This window comes from Symphodus melops (genome assembly GCF_947650265.1).
Source record: "Symphodus melops genome assembly, chromosome: 2".
Lineage (NCBI taxonomy): Eukaryota > Metazoa > Chordata > Actinopteri > Labriformes > Labridae > Symphodus > Symphodus melops.
In genome coordinates, this window is record NC_136692.1 from 28,902,836 (window position 1) to 28,922,745 (window position 19,910).

General features: G+C 42.7%; 2 protein-coding genes across 3 annotated transcripts in view; both read right to left on the bottom strand.

The window, feature by feature from the left end:
• LOC306820656 (E3 ubiquitin-protein ligase SMURF2) overlaps positions 1-9,645 on the bottom strand; it is a 51,546-nt gene extending 41,901 nt beyond the window's left edge. For both annotated transcript variants that reach the window (XM_079338578.1, XM_079338577.1), the window contains exon 1: positions 9,243-9,645. In XM_079338578.1, the coding sequence (XP_079194704.1) occupies positions 9,243-9,294 (52 nt within the window). In that variant the 5' untranslated portion in view covers positions 9,295-9,645. The remainder of the gene's footprint in view (positions 1-9,242) is intronic.
• A 1,898-nt stretch (positions 9,646-11,543) lies between these two features.
• Positions 11,544-19,487, bottom strand: LOC306820659 (importin subunit alpha-1-like). The gene is made up of 11 exons (XM_079338582.1): positions 19,380-19,487; positions 18,760-18,848; positions 17,942-18,076; positions 16,834-16,922; positions 15,598-15,866; positions 15,051-15,145; positions 14,265-14,528; positions 13,921-14,154; positions 12,899-13,081; positions 12,174-12,323; positions 11,544-11,800 (listed from the first exon to the last, which is right to left on the bottom strand). Exons 2-11 carry the CDS (start codon positions 18,823-18,825, stop codon positions 11,714-11,716), a joined length of 1,572 nt encoding a protein of 523 aa, XP_079194708.1. The 5' UTR covers positions 18,826-18,848; positions 19,380-19,487; the 3' UTR covers positions 11,544-11,713.
• Between the last annotated feature and the right edge of the window lie 423 nt (positions 19,488-19,910).

Genomic DNA, 19,910 nt, shown 5'->3' on the forward strand with positions numbered 1-19,910 from the left:
TGAAAGGTGCACATGGTGGCTCCAGTGCACAAACGCACACGCAGCAATGCAGGTTATATGTTGTTGTGCCTCAACGTGCCACGCGATGCTCACAGTCATGACAGCAGAGAGGAGCGGGGAAAAGCAGCCTGCACTCTCTCCTCTGCACACAGCAATGTTATGAATACATGAAAAATTAACTTTCAACAGGTCGGAAATACACTTTGGTGGCCCGCCCACATATCCTCTATGTTAGGGAAACAGCAATGGAGTCTACGAGTTCACCTGAAGCTCCAAAACCACAGGTGAGTTAGTCTGCCGACAAGGGTTAAATGCTAACGCTAACATTAGCGCATGTTCCAGAAGACCTCTGCTTGTTTGTAAGACACCTGCAGATGTAAACTCCGCTGTGGTTTGGGAGCTGCAGGTGAACTCGTAGACACCGTGGACGCTGGAGGTGTCGGATGGAAAGGCGGGTTCACGGTCGGTTCTCGTTCTCGTTCTCTTATTTTTTTTTTTGCAAAATTTTTCGTAATCACTATTAAACACAGTGCAACAGAAAAAGGCCAAAGAAAGCAGCTCTTGAATTCAGTTACTCCCTTCACTCTTCAGCAGTATGAAAACACGACTACTTGTTGGTGAAAAGGTGAAAATGTCCCTTTTGCTTAAATACACATAATAGTCAGTTCAGTAGGAAGCATTGTCCCATTCTTCAAGTGGGAAATCCTGCTGTTTTGGTGATTATGTTCAGAGTGGAGTGGGATGGCACAGCGGCGCCGAGCGAGCTACTCGATCCTCTCCACGGTCAAAAAAAAAAAAAAACACACACAGAGCATCGCTCACCTCCTCCGACTGTCTCTCTCCCACACTGAAACTAAAAACACAGACTAGGGGGGGGGGGTGTCTATCTGAATGTCCGTGTGTTTTTACAGTAGACATGCCGAGTAGTCTACCAGACACACACACACACACACACACACACACACACACACACACACACACACACACACACACACACACACACACACACACACACACACACACACACACACACACACACACACACACACACACACACACACACACACACACACACACACACACACACACACACACACACACACACACACACACACACACACACACACACACACACACACACACACACACACACACACACACACACACACACAGGAGAGCAGTGAGTGGGAGGATTGTGATCCTTAAAGTTTAACCTGTCTTCCTGCATCCTTCTAAAATAACAATAAATAAAAATATCTTCCACTGAATAGTCGAAAGCCATTTCTGTATTTGCATGAAAAAAAAAAGTGATTAACTTCTGCAGCCTGACAACAGAGAACACTGCACACAGGAAGTTCTTCTTCTGTCGCTGACTTCAAGTGAACTCTGTGAGAGTTTCTGTGAACAATAACAAACATGAAGTCAATATTTATCTCATGGAGACAAACAACAACATGGACTTATGAACATTACCTGCGTTACCTGCATTTCTACCGATGTAAACAAAAGGCTTCAGATGATTTAATGAAGTTTAGTTATCTCATTCCAAACAGTAAATGTTGACTGCAGTGAGGGACGCAGACAGTTATATGCTTCTTCTCCTCCATGGAATAAAACTTGAATAAATGTTTTGCTTTGGCTCAGAATCTCTGCGGGGTCTTTACACACAGCCTGGCAAACACTTTGGTTCTTCACTGAGCTCAGGCAGTGATACAGGAAGTGCACATCGATGCATGTGTGCACATCTAAAGCTAAATACAGAAAGAGTAAAACCAAAGTGGAGCCGCAGCCACAGAGTCGTCTGTCAGCTGTCTGGACTAGATCCGGGGGTTGAGTGAGGGAGAGGAAGAAGAGCGTGAAATGGCAGAGAGAGAGATGAAGGATGTCCTGAAACAGAATCACTAAATCAGGATGCAGAGACACATGATGGAGAAGGAAGGTAGACGGGGCTGGAAGGTGAAAGAAGACAGTTAAAAGCATCAGCCGCAATGCAGAAAAATCCTGTCATTTACAGACCAATTAGCTTCCTTTTCACATCCTCCAAGTTAAATTCATAAGTCATAAGCCCGTTCCTCCACTCATAATTCTCAGAGCCTGTCAGAAATATTATGATCCGAGCATATGAAGAGAGAAGGTGATATTTCCTCTCCATACTCTGCAGGAAAATCCTCCTGAAGCGCTCGGAAAGTTTGATGTATTCTGCATATTGAAGACCACCTTCTCTCCAGTCACAGGCCGTTATGTAACAGTTAGGTGTTCAGTCTTTCCATTTTCCTCCTCACAAGCGCGCCGATGCCACCAAGTTCAAAAGTAATTTAAAAAGCAGATAAAACCCAAGGATTGCCTGAAACAAAGAAAGCCTGAGAACAAAGTCGTCTTAAGCTTCATCCAGAGAAATGGTGAATTAATACCGACTGTATATGTGACACACGTTGCATTAAATATCATGTGTTCTGTCCATGTATCCAGAATCCTGCCTTATATTTTATTCACAAAAGGTTTTTATTAGAGTTAAAAGTATGTGAGCTCCTGCTGGGTTACGTGTGTAAAAAGCAGGTCATGAGTGGAGAACAGTAATCGGCCTGCTCGATTTCCTAACTGAGTTTCAGCCTCCTTTTCTGCACGAGTCTTCCTAAATCCCAAGGCTGTGTTGGGATATAAACAAACCAGCCTCATTTTGTCAACTGTAATGTGACAATAAATCGATATGACGGGACTGTTAGCATCCATCCATTTCTGCTCTGCCATGGCTGTTGTCAAATGTGCCAAACCACGGAGGGAGAAGCAACAAGTGTGCTGACAACAAACGTATCAATGAAAGTGAAGTGTACGCTTAAGACTCAAACATTTCTGGGTTTCCCCCACAGCATGAAACATGAAGAGAGAGGAGAAACTGAGCTGACCACAGGCTGTTCAGAGTGTCCCCTTTTCACCCGCATTATGAAATTACATCCCTGTAAATCACCATCAGCCTTGCCAACATCCAAAACAAAAACACATACCGAGAGCTTTATTTCATTGGGTGATTTACAGATGGGGGGGCCTCTTGATAAATCCTTGAATTCAAGGGTTGAATTAAAAAAAAGTTAAAAGTAGCCTGCTCTCCAACATGCAGCTTTATGAAACTCTCTCTAATCTACGATGTGTGACTAAAGCTGCGCTCACTCTTACACAAAACTACAAAATAAAACTCCTCAAGTTTTTGGGGTGAGCTGCGCTTACATGAGAGAAACACACAGTATGAACCTTTCCATACGACGGAGACCATTATATGCAAAGTGAATGAATGCACCGTGTGTGGTTAACTGAAGCGTGTCCAGGAGACGCAGACTGAACAGATGACGGGGTCGAGCATAAAGCTCTAACCACAACACAGGGAGCCTGAACATCAGAGTCAAGAACAAGAAAACAAGCAGACCTTCACCTTTCACCACACACTGGCAGACTGCACATGTTGGACGAAACACGACTTTGCACTGAACGGACGGATCTAAAGTGACTCCTTCCTCAGGTGCCGTGGAACAAAGCGTGGTCTCTTTGAGTAATTTGGTATTTTAAATGGAGCACTTCTTATAATCAGGAATGTTAATTATTAGAGTCCCATTTGCAGCAGACTTCTCCTCACTGAGAGATTTAATATCAAAGGGTCTCACAGGTGCAGGGCAGCGTTGTTGTCTGACTGTAGCAGCTGCTAATAGGACGAAATGTAATGATGCATGTTGAGGTTTCCTTCATGCTGTTGTTTTAAAAGTCTCTGATCATGAGACACGAGAAAAGATTCAATGGAAATGTAGACATGAGTCAATCCTGTTTGTGCATGCAGCTCAACTTTAAAGCTCAGAATTCAAAAAGGCATGGGACTGTGAAGACTCCTTTAAACTGTAGTGGTGTAGAGATACGAGGACGGAGCAGCCTAGGATGAAGACTTTTTCTGGGTTGCTCAGATCAACCGTCTACGTGTGTGCTACCTTTTGTTTTGAATCATTCTGAATGCATCATTAGCTAGTTGCTCTCAGCTTTCCTTGGATAACATGGGTGTTTGTTTGTTTTTTATCAGGAAACATGCTAGCTTAACAATATTACATTACTTTGTGCGGGATAGCTATAAATGTAGACACATTTGATGGAGATCTCAAAAAGAACTCAGGTGTTTTATGCACGAATGTTGAATCGTGAGCAGTGCCTATTTATTGCTCCATAACTGGGTCAAGTTGCACTTTCTACCAAAGCAAAGCTCGATCCTAAATTAAGTCGGTGTCAGAGATCCACGAAACAGACGGCGAAGCCACAAACGCGTCACTGTCTGACTCACATCTTTTGTTTGCTGGTGAATCATAATCTCTACCTCTGGTCCGTATTTCAACTGTCAAAACTTCTTATTACATAAAGGGGATAGAACGCAACTTGAACATTACAAACAGCTGAGATGTAACAAGAAGCAAATTCACAACACCAGCACATGCAAATCTCTTGAGTCCCAAATCCCAATGTACACTACCAGAGGCAACGGAGCTGATTAAATGTGACTATGGCAATGTAAGTAGCTTTCATTCAAATCATACTGGGAGGCAAAGAAGATTGGCAAGCAGAGAGCCCGGAGCACAAACAACAAATGAGAGATTCAGGGGAACTAACAGAGAGAACTTGTTCAGAGTAATTGTATTTTCTGTCGTCTTATTTCAAGCTCCTTTATTCAATCGTGCAAATAAACCCAAAACACTTCATTAGGGAGAAAATACTACAATATTATACGTAGGTGCAGGACAAGACGAAAACACACACACACACACAACCTTGCAAGAATGCAACAGATAAAAAGATCATCTATACCACGTGAATGTCTTACCATGTATGAAAATGTATCTGTAAGATTAAAAGCTGCAGAAATGCTTCATTTAGCCCAGTGCAGCGTGCATGTGTGTGTGTGTGTGTGTGTGTGTGTGTGTGTGTGTGTGTGTGTGTGTGTGCATCAAGAAAGTGTAAGTTTGTCTTCCGTTTGAGGAACATGAAGCACAGTGCCGCCACTTACCAACAAGCTGACACACACACACACAACTGTACTTTCTGAGAGCAGACTGTATATATGCTGAGACAGTGGTCTCTAATAACTTCCTTAAAATGCACTTTGTCTCAGTGCTAATGCCGGAGACTGAGACTGGATCTTTATCTTGATCACAAGCTTCCTGGCCTCTCCTTCCTTCATGAAACACGAGTAGCAGCACAATGCAGCCACAGATGTTTGAATGACAGGGACACACATGCACATCATGAAAGCAGAGGACAAACGTGCATGTGGGATTCCTTGTTTGCCTCAGTGGTAATGGAGTAAGGTTTTCACACACCCCCCTTAAAGATCCAGGACAGCCTACCTACCCCTTTGCTTGTTCACACAACGTTAAAAAAGGAAAAAGGCCGGGCGAAGTTGGAGTAAAAAAAACATTCAGCTCCTTTCGTTCACAAACACAGGAGCTCATCTGAAAACACCAACACAGGCTCAGTTCACAGCAGAGACTGTGACAGAAGCCATTTTTAAAAGATGCCCCCCCCCCCCAAAATACATCTCCCGTCTTTCACACTGAACCTAGAATCCATCCAGTGAAGGAAAGCGATCAACAGCACCCTGTTCTTGTTGAAATCAGGACATCATTCACCCTCCTACACTGCAGTGTCTCCTTGCACTGTCAGGAATAACACCTCTCGAACTCGAAAATTCTGAATTTTACAAGCTTGGCAGAAAGTTCTGTCAGGACACGACAAACCGCCTACCAGCAAACTCAAACTGGGAGGGTTCTTTTTCATTTAGGCATTAAAGTAAAATTGTCCCAGATACATTTGCGAGGCGTAAAGGGAAGCTACTAAACGCCTCTGTGTGAAACTAGAAAGTGACGTCTGAAAGCAGTGTGGGATGAGGAAGCAGGGGATGACTCTCCTGAAATCCTGCAGATTGTGAAGTCCGTCCCACGCAAATTCTCAGCCACTGCTGTGACGAGAGGTGATCCTAACGAGGGCGGCAAACTGTTACAGCAGTCTGTCTTTAAGTCCCATCTAGAAAAAGCCTTTCTGAGGGAGCATCTCAAGGACAAACCCAAATCCACTCTATGTGTCCGATCATTCAGAAGACAGCAGGAGAGACACGTTGACCTTTATGCAGCATCAACAGTAACAACACTAGATGTGTTGACTCTTTTGTAATTGGTAAAGAGACTTGAACTTGTACGACTGTTCTTGTCTTTGGACTACTCAAAGAGCTTGTTCACAGCCGGTCACATCTACACTGATGCTAGAGGCTACTACTGTATATGAAGGGACCATTAGAATGAACTAATCCCATTCATACACCACCATTAAAGCTGTGGGAGCAACTTGGCGGTAAGTGTCTAGCCCAAGGACACGCCACAGACGTGGCTGCAGGATCGAACCCCTGACCGTCCAATTGAGAGACAAACCACTCTACCAACAGAGACAGAGCCGCCCCTGAATTAAATTAAAGACTTTGATTTCTGTGTTTTTACTATTCATGATTTAGGCACAAGTTGACACTAGCTGATGGAAAGCTCTCGCTCTGTCTGTTTGACTGAACGGTGTTAACGTCTGCCTTTATATTCAGGACTCAGGGTTAAATTGCTGGCATGCTGAGTGCGAGGCCTATAGGTGACTCAGACTCAGAGTTGTCATCATTTTTAAAATCAAATTAATTTTTAAACTAAAAAAGCGACATGGAGTCAGAAAGAAACCTCATCTTTGTGTGAGCAGAAACTCTGTTGCACTCTGCTATGAACTTTCTCTCTCTCACACACACACACACAGAGTTCTCCTTATCCTTTCTCTTTTGTGAAGGACAGACAGAGGATGTGTCTATGACTGGGAAAGACTCACATTTCCTCTCTGAGGTTTCACATTCCTGGAATTCCGTCTGAAGACCACTGTGGCCCATTTAAAACCATTCCCCATATGGAAAGGGGGGGGGGGACCCAGGAAAGGGTGTCTGGGTAGAAATTGGAGCTCTGGGAGGAGGTGAGTTTGACTTTAAAACTCGACTTTTCTCAGTAAATGAACCTGTTGTTCACATGCAGCCTACTGCAGGGAATGAGAAGATTAACATTAACCCAATCGCACGCTATGATACAACAACTATCATCTGATGTATGTTGGTGTCAGTTCTAAAATGGCTTTTGGTCTATCACAGTCAGTAAGTTAACATGCACACTGCAGAGTAACGCTGAGTTAAGGTTACAGCTCAGTTAGGACATTTAATTAAACTACTGTCTACATGTCATGTGGCGATGTGACCCCTTTCAGCTCTTTAAATTTGGATCTTCTTTAGGTTGACCGTGCTAACGAGTTAGAAAGGTGTAAAAATTGATATATGCTAAACAGTCAAACACAATTCTACAGCTCCATACATCTGGTAGATAATCTACACTTTACTTTTGGTACAAATGCATGAACGCTTTCCTTCGAACTTATAGTGATCGTCGGATGCAGAAGACAGCAGGACTTATGCTTTGCTGCCCATTCATGCAGCTCGTCTTTTGGGTCAAAGACTGGTGAAGGAACTCTGGAGCCTGTGCAGGTCATGATGAGGCACATGAGGTGTATACTTGTAAGAGTTGATTGATCACCAACCACAATATCTAGATGTCTTAGTTTAACTTCTTGAGATATCAGTCGGACTAATATGCATGTTGAAAATCCAGTTTTAGTTGGACTAACAATTAATCAACTTTCTCTAATTTATATTTTATATATCACTGCAAATCAAATCCACCTGTTGATGTTTTTTTGTTTTGTTTTATGGTCAATCTTTCCATTTTCAGAATCGAGCAGCCGCTATGAGTGACACTGATCTTTCAAACGTTGCTGTACCACTGAAAACTAGCTCGCCAACTACTCGACCACTCAGCAACCAGACATAAAACACGACTCAGCTGGAGAAAGAGCCACAACCACTTGGGCATTAAAACTCTTCAGTGTGAGCCAACATACATAAAGCATGTCTCTACTGAAGCAGGTCTAAAGATCTTCACCGACGAGTGTTTAAAGCCATCTTAACTTGGACGAAAGATCCATTTTAGCAAGCGGGGGAATCCTTCCCAGAAGACTATGCTGTGATGGGGATCCTTGGCAACAGGTTTCACCATCTCACCAATATGAGACTATCCTAAGTCCTCAATTAACAATGTCAGTTCAGTCTTATCTTCAGAACACCATCAAACATGATATTTGATGAAGATGCAGTCAGATATTGAGGCGGGTGAGTTCAATAAAAATGTGGATAAACCAGAAAAAAAAAGACTTTTAATCAAGAGTGAGCAATAGGAAGCAAAGAAGACATGCATAAAGCACTTACTGCTGTCTGACAGGTTAGCCTAACCTAAGATATATTCATGTATTGTTAAAAGAAAAGACTGCTTCAAGGCAGATAGAAAACTACACTAATAGCACAAATCAACATGATGCAGCGTTTATAATAAAATAATAATAATAAAACATTAAAAGACCAAACCTCAATAATGCAGGTTAGAAGCCCTTAAATGAATCTGTTTCACTCATCTGTCTTCAGTCTCGTGTTGTTAATCATATGGTCAGTTTAGTGGATAGTTACATCCCTACATATTTATTCCATATGTTTGTAAATTGTCCCTTTAAAGCTTTTAAAACCTGTAAATTTGTTGTACTGTCATATGTCTGTGTTTTGCTGTATGTCTTTCAAATGGACCGTGAGTCTACCAAATAAAGAACATCTAAAATGTAAATATCTTGTGTACTTGTTGCAGTTTTCTGCTCTCTCATGTGATCTATTGCTCTTATATTGTTTTAAACTTTACATGTTTTGCTCTTGACTCTTGGATCAATGCACACACAACCACAATGCACCTGTGCACAACGGTAATAAACATCTAATTTAATAAAGTAATCGACGTTGCTGAAATGAAAACCTGCAAAAGTCCCCAAAATCATCCAAGTTAGAGTTCCAATATGAACAGCTAATGTTTGCTAATGAGCAAAGCTGACCATCTGCATGACGAACCTGCTTTCAACGCTGGAACTATTAACGCTCGGTTAGAAAGAAATCAGTTAAAGGGTAAGATACAAAATAAATACAGAAGGTAATTGGAGTTAAACTGTTTATATTGACGTGAAATGTGCGCCAGTGTGCAGGGTTAGCTCGCCTGTTTAGCTAGCAGGCTAGCTTGCTAACGTTTTGTGGAGGGGGTGGGGGGAAGGTTAAATTCTCTTACCTGTCAACCGCAGCTTTACCGGGCCGTTTCTCCTAACTCCTTGACTAGACATTCCCCTTCGTGTTCCAGCTTGATGATGATTTAAAAACAATAATAATCTAATTCACGTGTCAGCGTGTAAACAATCCCTCCGCTAGCTTGGGGTTAGCTCGTAGTATCACCATAGCAATTCACGCCGACTGTGCGCGCGACATTCTGTTGTTAACGCTCATATCGCCATGGTAACGCTCCTTAATGAGCTCCTTTCAGGGTTTAAAGAAAATAATATTAGAGTGACGTCATTGCCCCCCAACGCTGCTGTTCAAGTCCACGAGACAGGTACACAGGTGACCAGTCCGCTCTCTCCATCCGGACAGTCCGCGCGAGCTGAGCTGCTTTAACTGAAGAGGGAGAGAGAGAGAGAGAGAGAGAGAGAGAGAGAGAGAGAGAGGGAGAGAGAGAGAGCACATCCGGAAGGTCCTTCAAAATAAACTACCTAATAGCAGCCTAGGTCAGTGTCCAAACTTTTTGTTCTTGAGGGCCAAACTTGTTGTTAAAATCGCTCGCGGGGCCACAGGTTTTGTTTTTCAAAATATAAAAAAAAAATAACGTAAATACACAATAAATGATTGCAGTGAGAAACTATTTTGTTAAACTAAATTGTAAGGCTTTGTAGATCAGTATCAAAAAGTTCACCAAAGAAACCCTTTAATAAAAGGAAATAAAACACTTTGATTTTTTTTTTTTCGTTCTTTGTCTGCTTCTTTATTAGTTTTCTCTCAGAATCAAGCCTGTAACTTGGTTATATTTTATTAGTAATAGCTTTCTGTATTTAGCTCAGGTTATTAAATGGTTAAGAAACAATCCGCTTATTCGCAAAAATTATGCAAAGGTTCATTTTCATAGTTAACAAAAATAGCCAAAGATTTTTAAAAAAAAGAAAAAACATACACTATACTGAACAGTTTCTATGTCATGAATATCTTTCAGCCTTCACTAACATGAAAAAGAGAAATTACAAAATGGTGGGGGGGAACAAGCGCAAAACAGGGAAGCAATATCTCAATTCAATTCCAAAAACTTTATTTGTCCCGGGTGGGCAATTCAAGAAAACTGTCACTCTCAATCTCATCATCGGTCTACGGTAACGAGCCTACCTGACATTTGTATTGAAGTAGCCTGTGTCTAAACTTCCATTACTCAGTCAGTTTACTTTAGGCCTACTTTGTTATTTATCATGCTTCACTTAATTCCTTTTTTTGGTATACAGTCAAACGTTAGCCACTTTACACTTTATACTTCACCTTATGTATTTCTACTCCATTTTATGCATCTTTTTTTTTTTTTTTGATGTTCTTATTGTATATAGTGTTATATTAGAGCAGCCGGACACACGAGTCCCATCAGGATTAACACAGTTCGATATGATCTTTCCATATGATTTGTTTCCATATGATGTTTGTGACGACGTGAACAAGCTTAATCATTTCCACAAGTGGTTGCACTACGCATGGCTGAGCTGCTTTCATTATAAACAATGAATATTGATGCATCAATATAACGTGCAGTAGGTTTTATGCACACTGAATGAATACCTATCAGTAAGACTAGAATCAGCCAGCAGGGAGACGTGCTGAGAGAGAAACGGTTTATATTACAGATATTCAGATGTGAATTGTCTCGTCTCTGGTATGCAGGGGGCAGAAAGGTCAAATGTTTCCCCTTATATAAGAAGATTATATATTATATATGCGTTTATATTATATAAATATATATGAGCATTAAGTCTTCAGGCGTGGTGAGAAGGTACTGTAATATAACATCAGTTCTACAGGGACAGGTTTTTAAAAATGAGGCTTCACAACAGCATACAGCTACAATAAGAAAAGATAATAGTGACCCCTAGTGGTGACACTATGCAGGTTTGATTCTAGATTAGACCTTTGACTTTCTGCTTCCGTTATTTGCTTTCCATTTATTTTGATTATTCATTATGTTGATGAAATCATTCTGCACCTGAACACATTTTGACCTTTTTAATAAATACAATAGCAGGACTTTGATTTTAAATAAAGGTAGGGTAAAGACAATGGGCTTCCAGCTGCAGTCTTTTAAACTCAGTGGCTGAGCTAAAACCCTGCTGTGCCTCATGTGCCTGACCAATCAGAGCCATTCAGCAGCATGCCCTGCTCTCAATAGAAAGTATATAACCCCTAGCAGTCTTTTTTTTCTTTTCATCTCCCATTAGAACCTTCCTCAAATCATTATCAACTCATAAATCAAGTCAGTTTCCTTGAATAAATAAAAACCATCCAAATCCTCTAAAATGAGTAAAAATTTATTTACAAATAGTCCTTTGAAAAACATGGACGGTTTGTCCTCCTCGTCAGCCATGTGCAAAAATAATGAAATGTCAGAAAGTAACAAAAATATCAACAAAAGTTACAAATGTTCCTTTTTTTTTGTGCTACAAAAACAGTCAGCTTGAAATGTTAAAACTGGAAGGAGTTTTGGCCGTCAGGGATCTGGAAGGAGTAAGAGTCTGCAACGGCCTCGGGAGCCAAAGATTCATCTTCACTCTGGTGGATCAAAGAGGATGGATGGATGGGGGGGAGAGAGAGAGAGAGAGAGAGAGAGACGTTCAGTTTGTTTAAGCAGATCATTATCACATCTCACTTCTGTAGAAAATGGTGATGAGTTAGAGATTTCGCTTCTTGATGTCACAGTTGTGTTTTTACACTACTGAGCTGTAGATAGTGTTGCAGTACTCAGAATGAATCTTTCTGGAGAAAATTCTTTCAGACAAAGACAGAGCTTAGTAACATGTAAACCTCTTAGATGAGTTCACAGTGGTCAGGATAAACTTCACAGGAATTTCAATATTGGCACTGATTATTATTATTACTGCTTTCAGGATTCAGCACGGTTCCTGCGTGTCGGGTTTGAACTCACATCTTCAGAGAAAAACTTGTCTATGATGTTGAGGGCAGACTTGTACACCGCTTCGTTCTCGTGGGACTGCAGGGCTTCGATCTTTTCCAGACCGCCGACCTCCTCGATCATGATGCAGAGTTTCTCAATTTCACCCGTTTTGAGCGCCATCTGTGGAGGAGGGAGAGAAATGTGTGAGACTCCCGCTCTCCTCAGCAGCGCTGCGCCTGTGACCGTCCTCTTCCATCTGCTGTATGACCCCGATTCATCTTCCTAACCTTAATGACCTCCAGTATAATCTTCATTTCTATAAGGCTGATGTTACGTAGCAGTCTGGAACCTGGAAGGGTTCATTTAAAGCTCCTGAGCGAGATGTTTACAGCTGGTCATGGAGCCGACTGAAAATATCTAGCTCTCTTTATAGACTACGAAAGCAGACGAGACCATCGGCAGGAAGTTTTATCTGAAACTCTGAATCTCAATCTGTAGGGACTCAAGACGACAGTTTTCTGTCAGAGAAAAATACTTTTACACAAACAGGAAAAAGTCGGCCAAGAGTTAAAACACTACAGTGCTTTCTCTGTCTTCTGAAGTTTAAACATGTCTGTCCTGCACCCGTCTGCGTTGTGATTGGACGTGTGCGTGCAGAAGTTTCAGTATTGTGGTATCTAAACAGGAATCAATATACTTGAAATGTTACTCATGTGGTATGGAGACACGATGAGTGCGAGGAGTTGTAAATTGACCTGTAAAATATTGAGGAGTGCATCCAGAATGACCAGGAGGATTTTGCTGTCTTTAGCCTTCAGCATGCTGAGCAGAGGCTCCAGCACACTGCAGTGCACCAGGTAGGCCACCTGCTCCACTGTCCCACCGCTGGTGAAGTTAGTGACGGCCCACACCGCCTCCTTCTGGGTCATGTAATCTCCCTAAACACAAACAAACGCCTGATGTTGAACATACAAAGGATACTAAAGACACACAAAAGAAGCCTCCATACAACAACATGCATCATCAGGAATTAGTCCCAAATATGATTTATTTTTATAATAAAAAGGAGAGCAGAGAGGCTGGAGGCAGTGTGAGTTTCTCTGCTGTTCAGGATGAAATAAATGCATGATTATAAATCCTGGTCGGATGTTGTTCAGGATAAGCAGCCAAGCAAAATTAAATAGCTCACAATGTTTAAGTTGAATTCATCCAATCTCCAAGAACTCAAACTCCAGAAGATCTCATTTATTATCAACCGGAGTTGTAGGCTAGCTACCATTACACCTGCTCGTGTGAACACAATGTTCATGACTGACTGAGGTATACACATCAGAAGCTCCGCCTCCTCCCTGTTAACACATGGGAAATAGGTCAGGCACGAACGTTTTAAGATAAAATAATCTTCACTTCTGGGCCTCCGTACATCACTGCGGCGTCACAGCAATAAACGTGCACATGGCGTCGTGTGGTGGGCGTATTTCTACTGACTCCATCGTCAAACACATTCTGTCGTGACGCTTGCTCGTCATGCCGATATCCAACTCCAAGTGTAAACGAGTCATGTGACGCTAAAGGAGCAGATGTGAGGTCATGATTGACAGCTCTGATGACAAATGAGGCTCCTTCACTGGATTATCAGATCTGAGGAGGAAGAGCACCAGAAAAAGAAATCCTTGAACCTTCCTGGACTGCGAGTGTCCGCTTGGTTCTCATCACGGGGGGAATCTGCCTTCAACTTTCTACACTGGAAGGAAACGGAGACGACGACGTTGCTGACCTGCTGGAGGACCTCCACCAGGATGGGGATCAGGCCCGCGTTGATGACCTCCTGGATCTGGTTGTCCTTGCCTGCAGTGATGTTGGACACGGTCCATGCTGCCTCTTTCTGGATGTTGGGCTTGTGGTGCCTCAGCAGGCCTTCAAACTTGGACAGGGCTCCTGCGTTCAGCACAAACTGGGTCTGCTCGTCCGTCCCGGTCACGATGTTGCCGAGCGCCCGCAGCGCCGGCGTCTGAGAATTCAAGAGCGGAGAGTTTAAATATCAGAAAAAAACACACGGGAGAGGTGATGCTGAAAGGTATAACACTTTGCATTATGGGAAAGTTAATAATGAACTTCTACCACAATGGAGAGTTCTTCACTGGTGAGCAGCTGGACGAGGCGGGGCACCACGCCAGACTGCACCACCACTTCTATCCTCTCGTTGGAGCCATCCGTCAGGTAGGACAACGCCCAGCAGGTGTCCACCAACACCTCTTCGTCGTGGTGCTGAAGGAGAAGCACCAGGGCCGGGAGCAGCTGCTGCACCGCTGTCATCGGTGGCGCCGGGCTCTTGTTCCGACACAGGTTGGACAGAGTCCAGGTGACATTTCGCAGGTAGCCGGGCTGGCGGGGCGAAGAGACAGATGTGACCGTCAGTATCAATGCAGAGTTGATTCTAGATCATTCAGAGAGCGGCCTCCCAGGAGGGGGGCAAAGGATGCTAAAACTTAATGACAGACATCTGCGCGGCGTGCAAACAGCCTCTGAACTTTACACTTGTGATCCGGCTGACACTTTGCTACAGTGTGTTCCAGCTTAACCTTCATATATTTAGGTCCCGTTTGTCATCTGTCGTCTCATTTCAGCTTCACGGTGTTCACATGAGTGATGCACCTCAGTGAGGCTGCAGCTCTGTGACTATATCACATCTTAATGTCATGTGTAAGAGGAGACACGACACCCAGTGAATTCTCTCATAGTCAGAAATCAATGAACCGCTGGAGCTCGCGGATTTCTTCAGAAGAAAACGTTTTGACATTGTGATGGCAGGTGAGAACAGGAGTCATCACATTTATGAACATGACTGGGCTCCGGTGCAGTTACAACATTTCTCTTCGTTGTGTCCTAGTTTGGAGAAAAACTCACAGGAAACGCTGGTAGGTCATGGGAGGCCAGCACGGCAAGGAGAGGCTCGAGACCTCCGAGCTTGATCACCAGGTCTCTGGAGTTGGGTCCATCACCTAAATGGAGGGGACAGGGGTCAACAATGGCTTCCTCTTCAGTCTTAAACAAATGTTTATACATATACTGGGATTAAGGTTATTACTGCGAGCTGTATTTGATACTGGTCTATCAATATACGACTCCAAATCTCAAAAATAGAGCCCTAAAGCCTGCTCTCCACTGTGAGCATTATTTGTTTTTTTCACTCCATCACGATCAGCTCTGCTAACGTTAGCCACATTTAGCAAACCAAATAACGCCCTTTACTAGCATAAATACATAGTGATGAGTTTTGACTGTTTATATTTCCATGTCAGCGTCCAGGACCAGCAACATCTGTACTTCCTGACGCTGCCTTGATTATCACAACAACAGCTCTTGGAAAACTAACAATCCAACACAGCATGATGACGCAGTGAGGAGAGAGGAGGGAATATGTAACTGAGGAGAAGCTGAACGCCGTCTCTACCTGCTATGTTACCCAGGGCCCAAATGGCCTGCTCGCTGATGTGTGGGTGGGGAGATGACACCAGGTTGATAAACGCTGGGACGGCACCTCCTTCCACCACGGCTGCGGTCTGGTCCGAGGTACCCGAGGCGATGTTGGTCAGGGCCCAAGCGGCCTCAAACTGGATGGGAGGGCATTCAGAACATGCCAGAAAGCTAACAAACCTCTGGATGAGTCCGGCCTTTATCATACTGTTGATAGGTGGATGCTTATCTCTGGAGAGAAATTTCCTGCAAAGTGAAGAAGAAGAAAAAAAGTCAAGGGAAAGGTTGTTCGAGGAAAGAGGAGACACACATTTTATTTCTTTTTAGGTTATTTCCTGGACAGCCGAAGAGAGAACGAGGCGTGGGAGGAGCGAGCAAGGTTAGACAAAACATGCATGAAATGGTCGTGGCCGGGAGTCGAACCTGCGACCAACATGTGGAGGATTAGAGTCTTTGAACATCGACTGAGCTGATCCGGCGTCCAGAGAAAGTTTAAGACTGAACACTAGACGGAGGGCCACACACATGATATCATACATGTAATGAAACATGTTTAATAGTGCTGTTCTTAACAGGTGAACATGGATCGTCTCAAGCTTTTTTTCACACATGAACTTCTGAAAATGTCTCAAACTCTTAGGCAGGAGGGGCGCCGGTGATCTAGTCTCTATAGCGGCTTGGGTTTGAATCTGACCTGTGGCTTTTTCCACCACATCATTCTCCACTGTCTCAGATTTCAGACACGATCCACGGCCCTCTATCTAGAATAACTGGCATAAAAAGACCAAACCTAAATGTAAAAATCTCCGACCCCCCGTCGGGTGGCAGTGCGGGGGGGCGTCAGGAGGCAAGACATCACGAACCAAGGTGGCTATGAGTCAATGCGTTTACCATCGCAGCGACGCTACGATGCCGATCAGAAAGAGTGTGAAGCCGACCTCACAGGTGCACTGATCTAAATGTCACCGTCATGGCGGTGAAGTTTCATAAATCTTTCTCGGTTTAACCCAAATTCACGAGGACATTTTACCACAGTAGGTGACAGGCAGGGGAAAATGTGCAGACGTGAAAAACTTGAACAGGTCAGAAGTTTCACTTTACACCACGACTGAATGTAAAAACACCCTCAGGGTTAAAAAAAAAACAAACACTGTTTTTACACTGTCTGCATGTTAGCAAGGTTTAAACACAAATCAGTTTTTATTGACTTTACCTGGCGGCCTGTGTGGCCTGCAGCTGAAGATCTAGGTTCTGGCTGTTTACACTTTCTACAATCTCCTCCAGAGTCCATTGCTGAGAAGGCTGAAGAAAAGGAAAGTGAAAGAGGATGACAATGATCAATAAAAGAAGCAAAGGGAAATAATAAAAGTCCTGCATCAGACAAAGCACTTCTCTAAGTTCTCAAAGATGCTTCTGGATACCTCGAAAGTTTATTACGACAATCGACACAGGTCTTCTATCAGTGACAGAAACGAATACTGACAGGGCCTCCGCTTTTAACCAACCAGGAAACTAAAAAGAACCTTTGCACTGTAATAAAAAGTTTACTTCAGGTTCCTCAATGACCTTTAAACATTTTGCAGAAACTGACATTTCAAGTCACTAGAGTAATATTTTAAGGTTGACTCTTTAATAACACTATTTACAAAATATTATCATCTGCTAGTATCAAAAAAAAAAAAAAACGGTACTGAAGCTTTGGGAAGAAAAACATGACTTCAGGTGAACTCTAAGCTACAGAGAGAGAAGATCTTAATCACACAGCAACGTTGGTGACACATTTGAGTACTGTAGACACTGTGCATGTAGTTTTTAATGATGAAAAACCAGAAATCAGCCAGCATCAGCTGCTGCCTATGACCTGATGACTTCTTTTTTGTTGCGGCGCTTGAAACAAGGAAATAAATGTAGCTTTTTTTTTCTTCTAGTGTCATATCCAAGCTGAACACTCTGGTATCATGACAACTCAAGTGAGGCTGTCAAACACATTGATACTTAAATACTTTTGGATATGACGTGCCTCATAACGGTACAAACCGTTTTTATCTTTCAAGGTGTTCAAAAGTACTGACGCCAAAAAAAAGAAAGCAGAATTTGACCAAGTTGGACCAAAACTACCACGAGAGAGAGAACAATGTTTATTTAGACACCGTGCAGTAGTTGCATATTTTACTCATCAAAATCACAATATATAATGTCTAGGACTTCTACTGTCGCTGTGGTATGGAAGAGTACTTGTTTTGCATCAGTTTAATTTTAAACTGTTTAATAAGAAAGAGGCAGCAGGCCTGGCCAAGAAGCACTCTTCTGAGGTGGTGTACCTGCCCGTTGGGATCTTCCAGAGGTGAACCTGGCTCGTCCAGAAGGGACTGGACGTTCCTCCTTTTCAGGATCTGATCTTCTTTCTTTGCTTTCCTGATTTCCACGTTGAGCTCGGCCCTTCTGCGCCTCAGCTCCTGAAAGAACCAGAGAAACGTCGTTCATCAGGGGGAGATGTGGGCCTTACAGCTGCTCTTATGGATATGAGCAAATAAGAGTAAATCATGGAGATGTGAGTTATAAGGAAGAAATACATTAGTATAGTAGACAGCAGCAGGACAACTATTTTTACACCCACTTTATCTGTGGGCTTATTAGATTATGTTTGGGTAGGCTTTTCTGTAGGCGAAGTCCCATGGGCTAAAATAATTAAAAATATATATCTATAAGTACAGTAGAAAAAGAGAGAAACGACCTAATGAGCAACCTCATTATAAACAGGACAACGTGTAGATCCAAAGGGAAATCTTCCAAGTGTAGATAGATAGATGTATGGCTTTTTCTTAAGTTTATACATCTGTTCTGCACGTGCATGCAGACCCACTTAAATGTAGTACTCTCATGTTAAGAAAACATTTAAAATTTAAGAGTAATGATTTGTATTTATGGGAAATAATGAGACATGCCATTAACAATGTGATCAAAACCATGTCACTGTTGTTTATATATATAATGGTTAGACACTCGGAGGGATGAGATGTAAAGTATGATGTCCAAAAGCACGAACGACTTTAATAAAAACATAAAGCAGCATTTACAGTGAATTACAACAAGCTCGGACGTGAATGTGTTATGCTGTCCGATAATAGGCGCATCTTACACTGGCATCTTTCCCTTTGTTTTTGAATTGGGTGAGTCGAACTCCGGTGTCGCTGCCAGTTGACATGTTTGACCGTTGAGAAGCTGATCCTGCAGAAAGAGAAGAGTACAACCTTTTAAAAGTTAAAACTATCGACAGTCAATCCTTCGTGTTAGCTTTCTGCTAGCTGGTTAGCACACAGGAGATGATTCATGCAACGCTCACAGCGAACCGGTGTTTCGGTTAAATGAGCGACCGTGTTAACTGAAGACTTCCAACAAATTACGGCAGGTTGTTGTCGTAATGCCCAAAGTCGTTTAATCAGTTAAAACACAATACAAAAACTATTCAAAAAGAGGGCGATCCTGAGGACTCAAGACAGCTGTTGTAAATACGTGTATTTAGCTGAAGTAGCCGGTCTGAATCTGTCATTATAAACCGAAACACCGGCCTCTGGTCTCAGAGCGAAGCCGGTTATCTAACAGCACCATGTGGCCCAACGCATACGGAGCCTATCTGATAAACTGACATCCAAACACTCAGCAGAGAAAACATCTAAATCATGTGAAATAACTTAAACACTGACACTAAACGTCGTGGTTTGGATTCAAATGTAGGTTAAGGCTAAAAACATGTGCTTACCGTGCTCGGTTGTTAGGCTGTGGTCGTAATCTCGTTGTTTTGTTTTTTTTTCAACGCGGCTTGACGTCATATTTATACCGCCCTGACATTTCTTGGTTGTGATTGGCTAGTTGGATCTATAAGCACCGCCCCCTTACGGATGGTTTAAAAAAAAATCCTCGAACAACAAAGCCGTTGTCAAAGGCAACCGGTGGAAATATCGCGAGATTCTTCGGGCAACTCCTTTTTTATTGTTTTTGTGGACTATCGCGGCCATGTCTGAAGTGTCTACACTGACATTTGTGCTATTCTGTCCACCGTGTAATGTGTCGTTGAATTTAAGAAGACAAAATGTGATCCATGTGATCAGTTTCTGTTGGTTTTTTGATTTGATATCCTTAGTTTTACTCTTGATGCCACGTAATGACCCAGTGGCCTAATGGATAAGGCATCAGCCTCCGGAGCTGGGGATTGTGGGTTCGAGTCCCATCTGGGTCGCATTTAGCTTTCTTTTCAGTGGTCGGAAATAAGCATCTTTCAGAACACTGTCA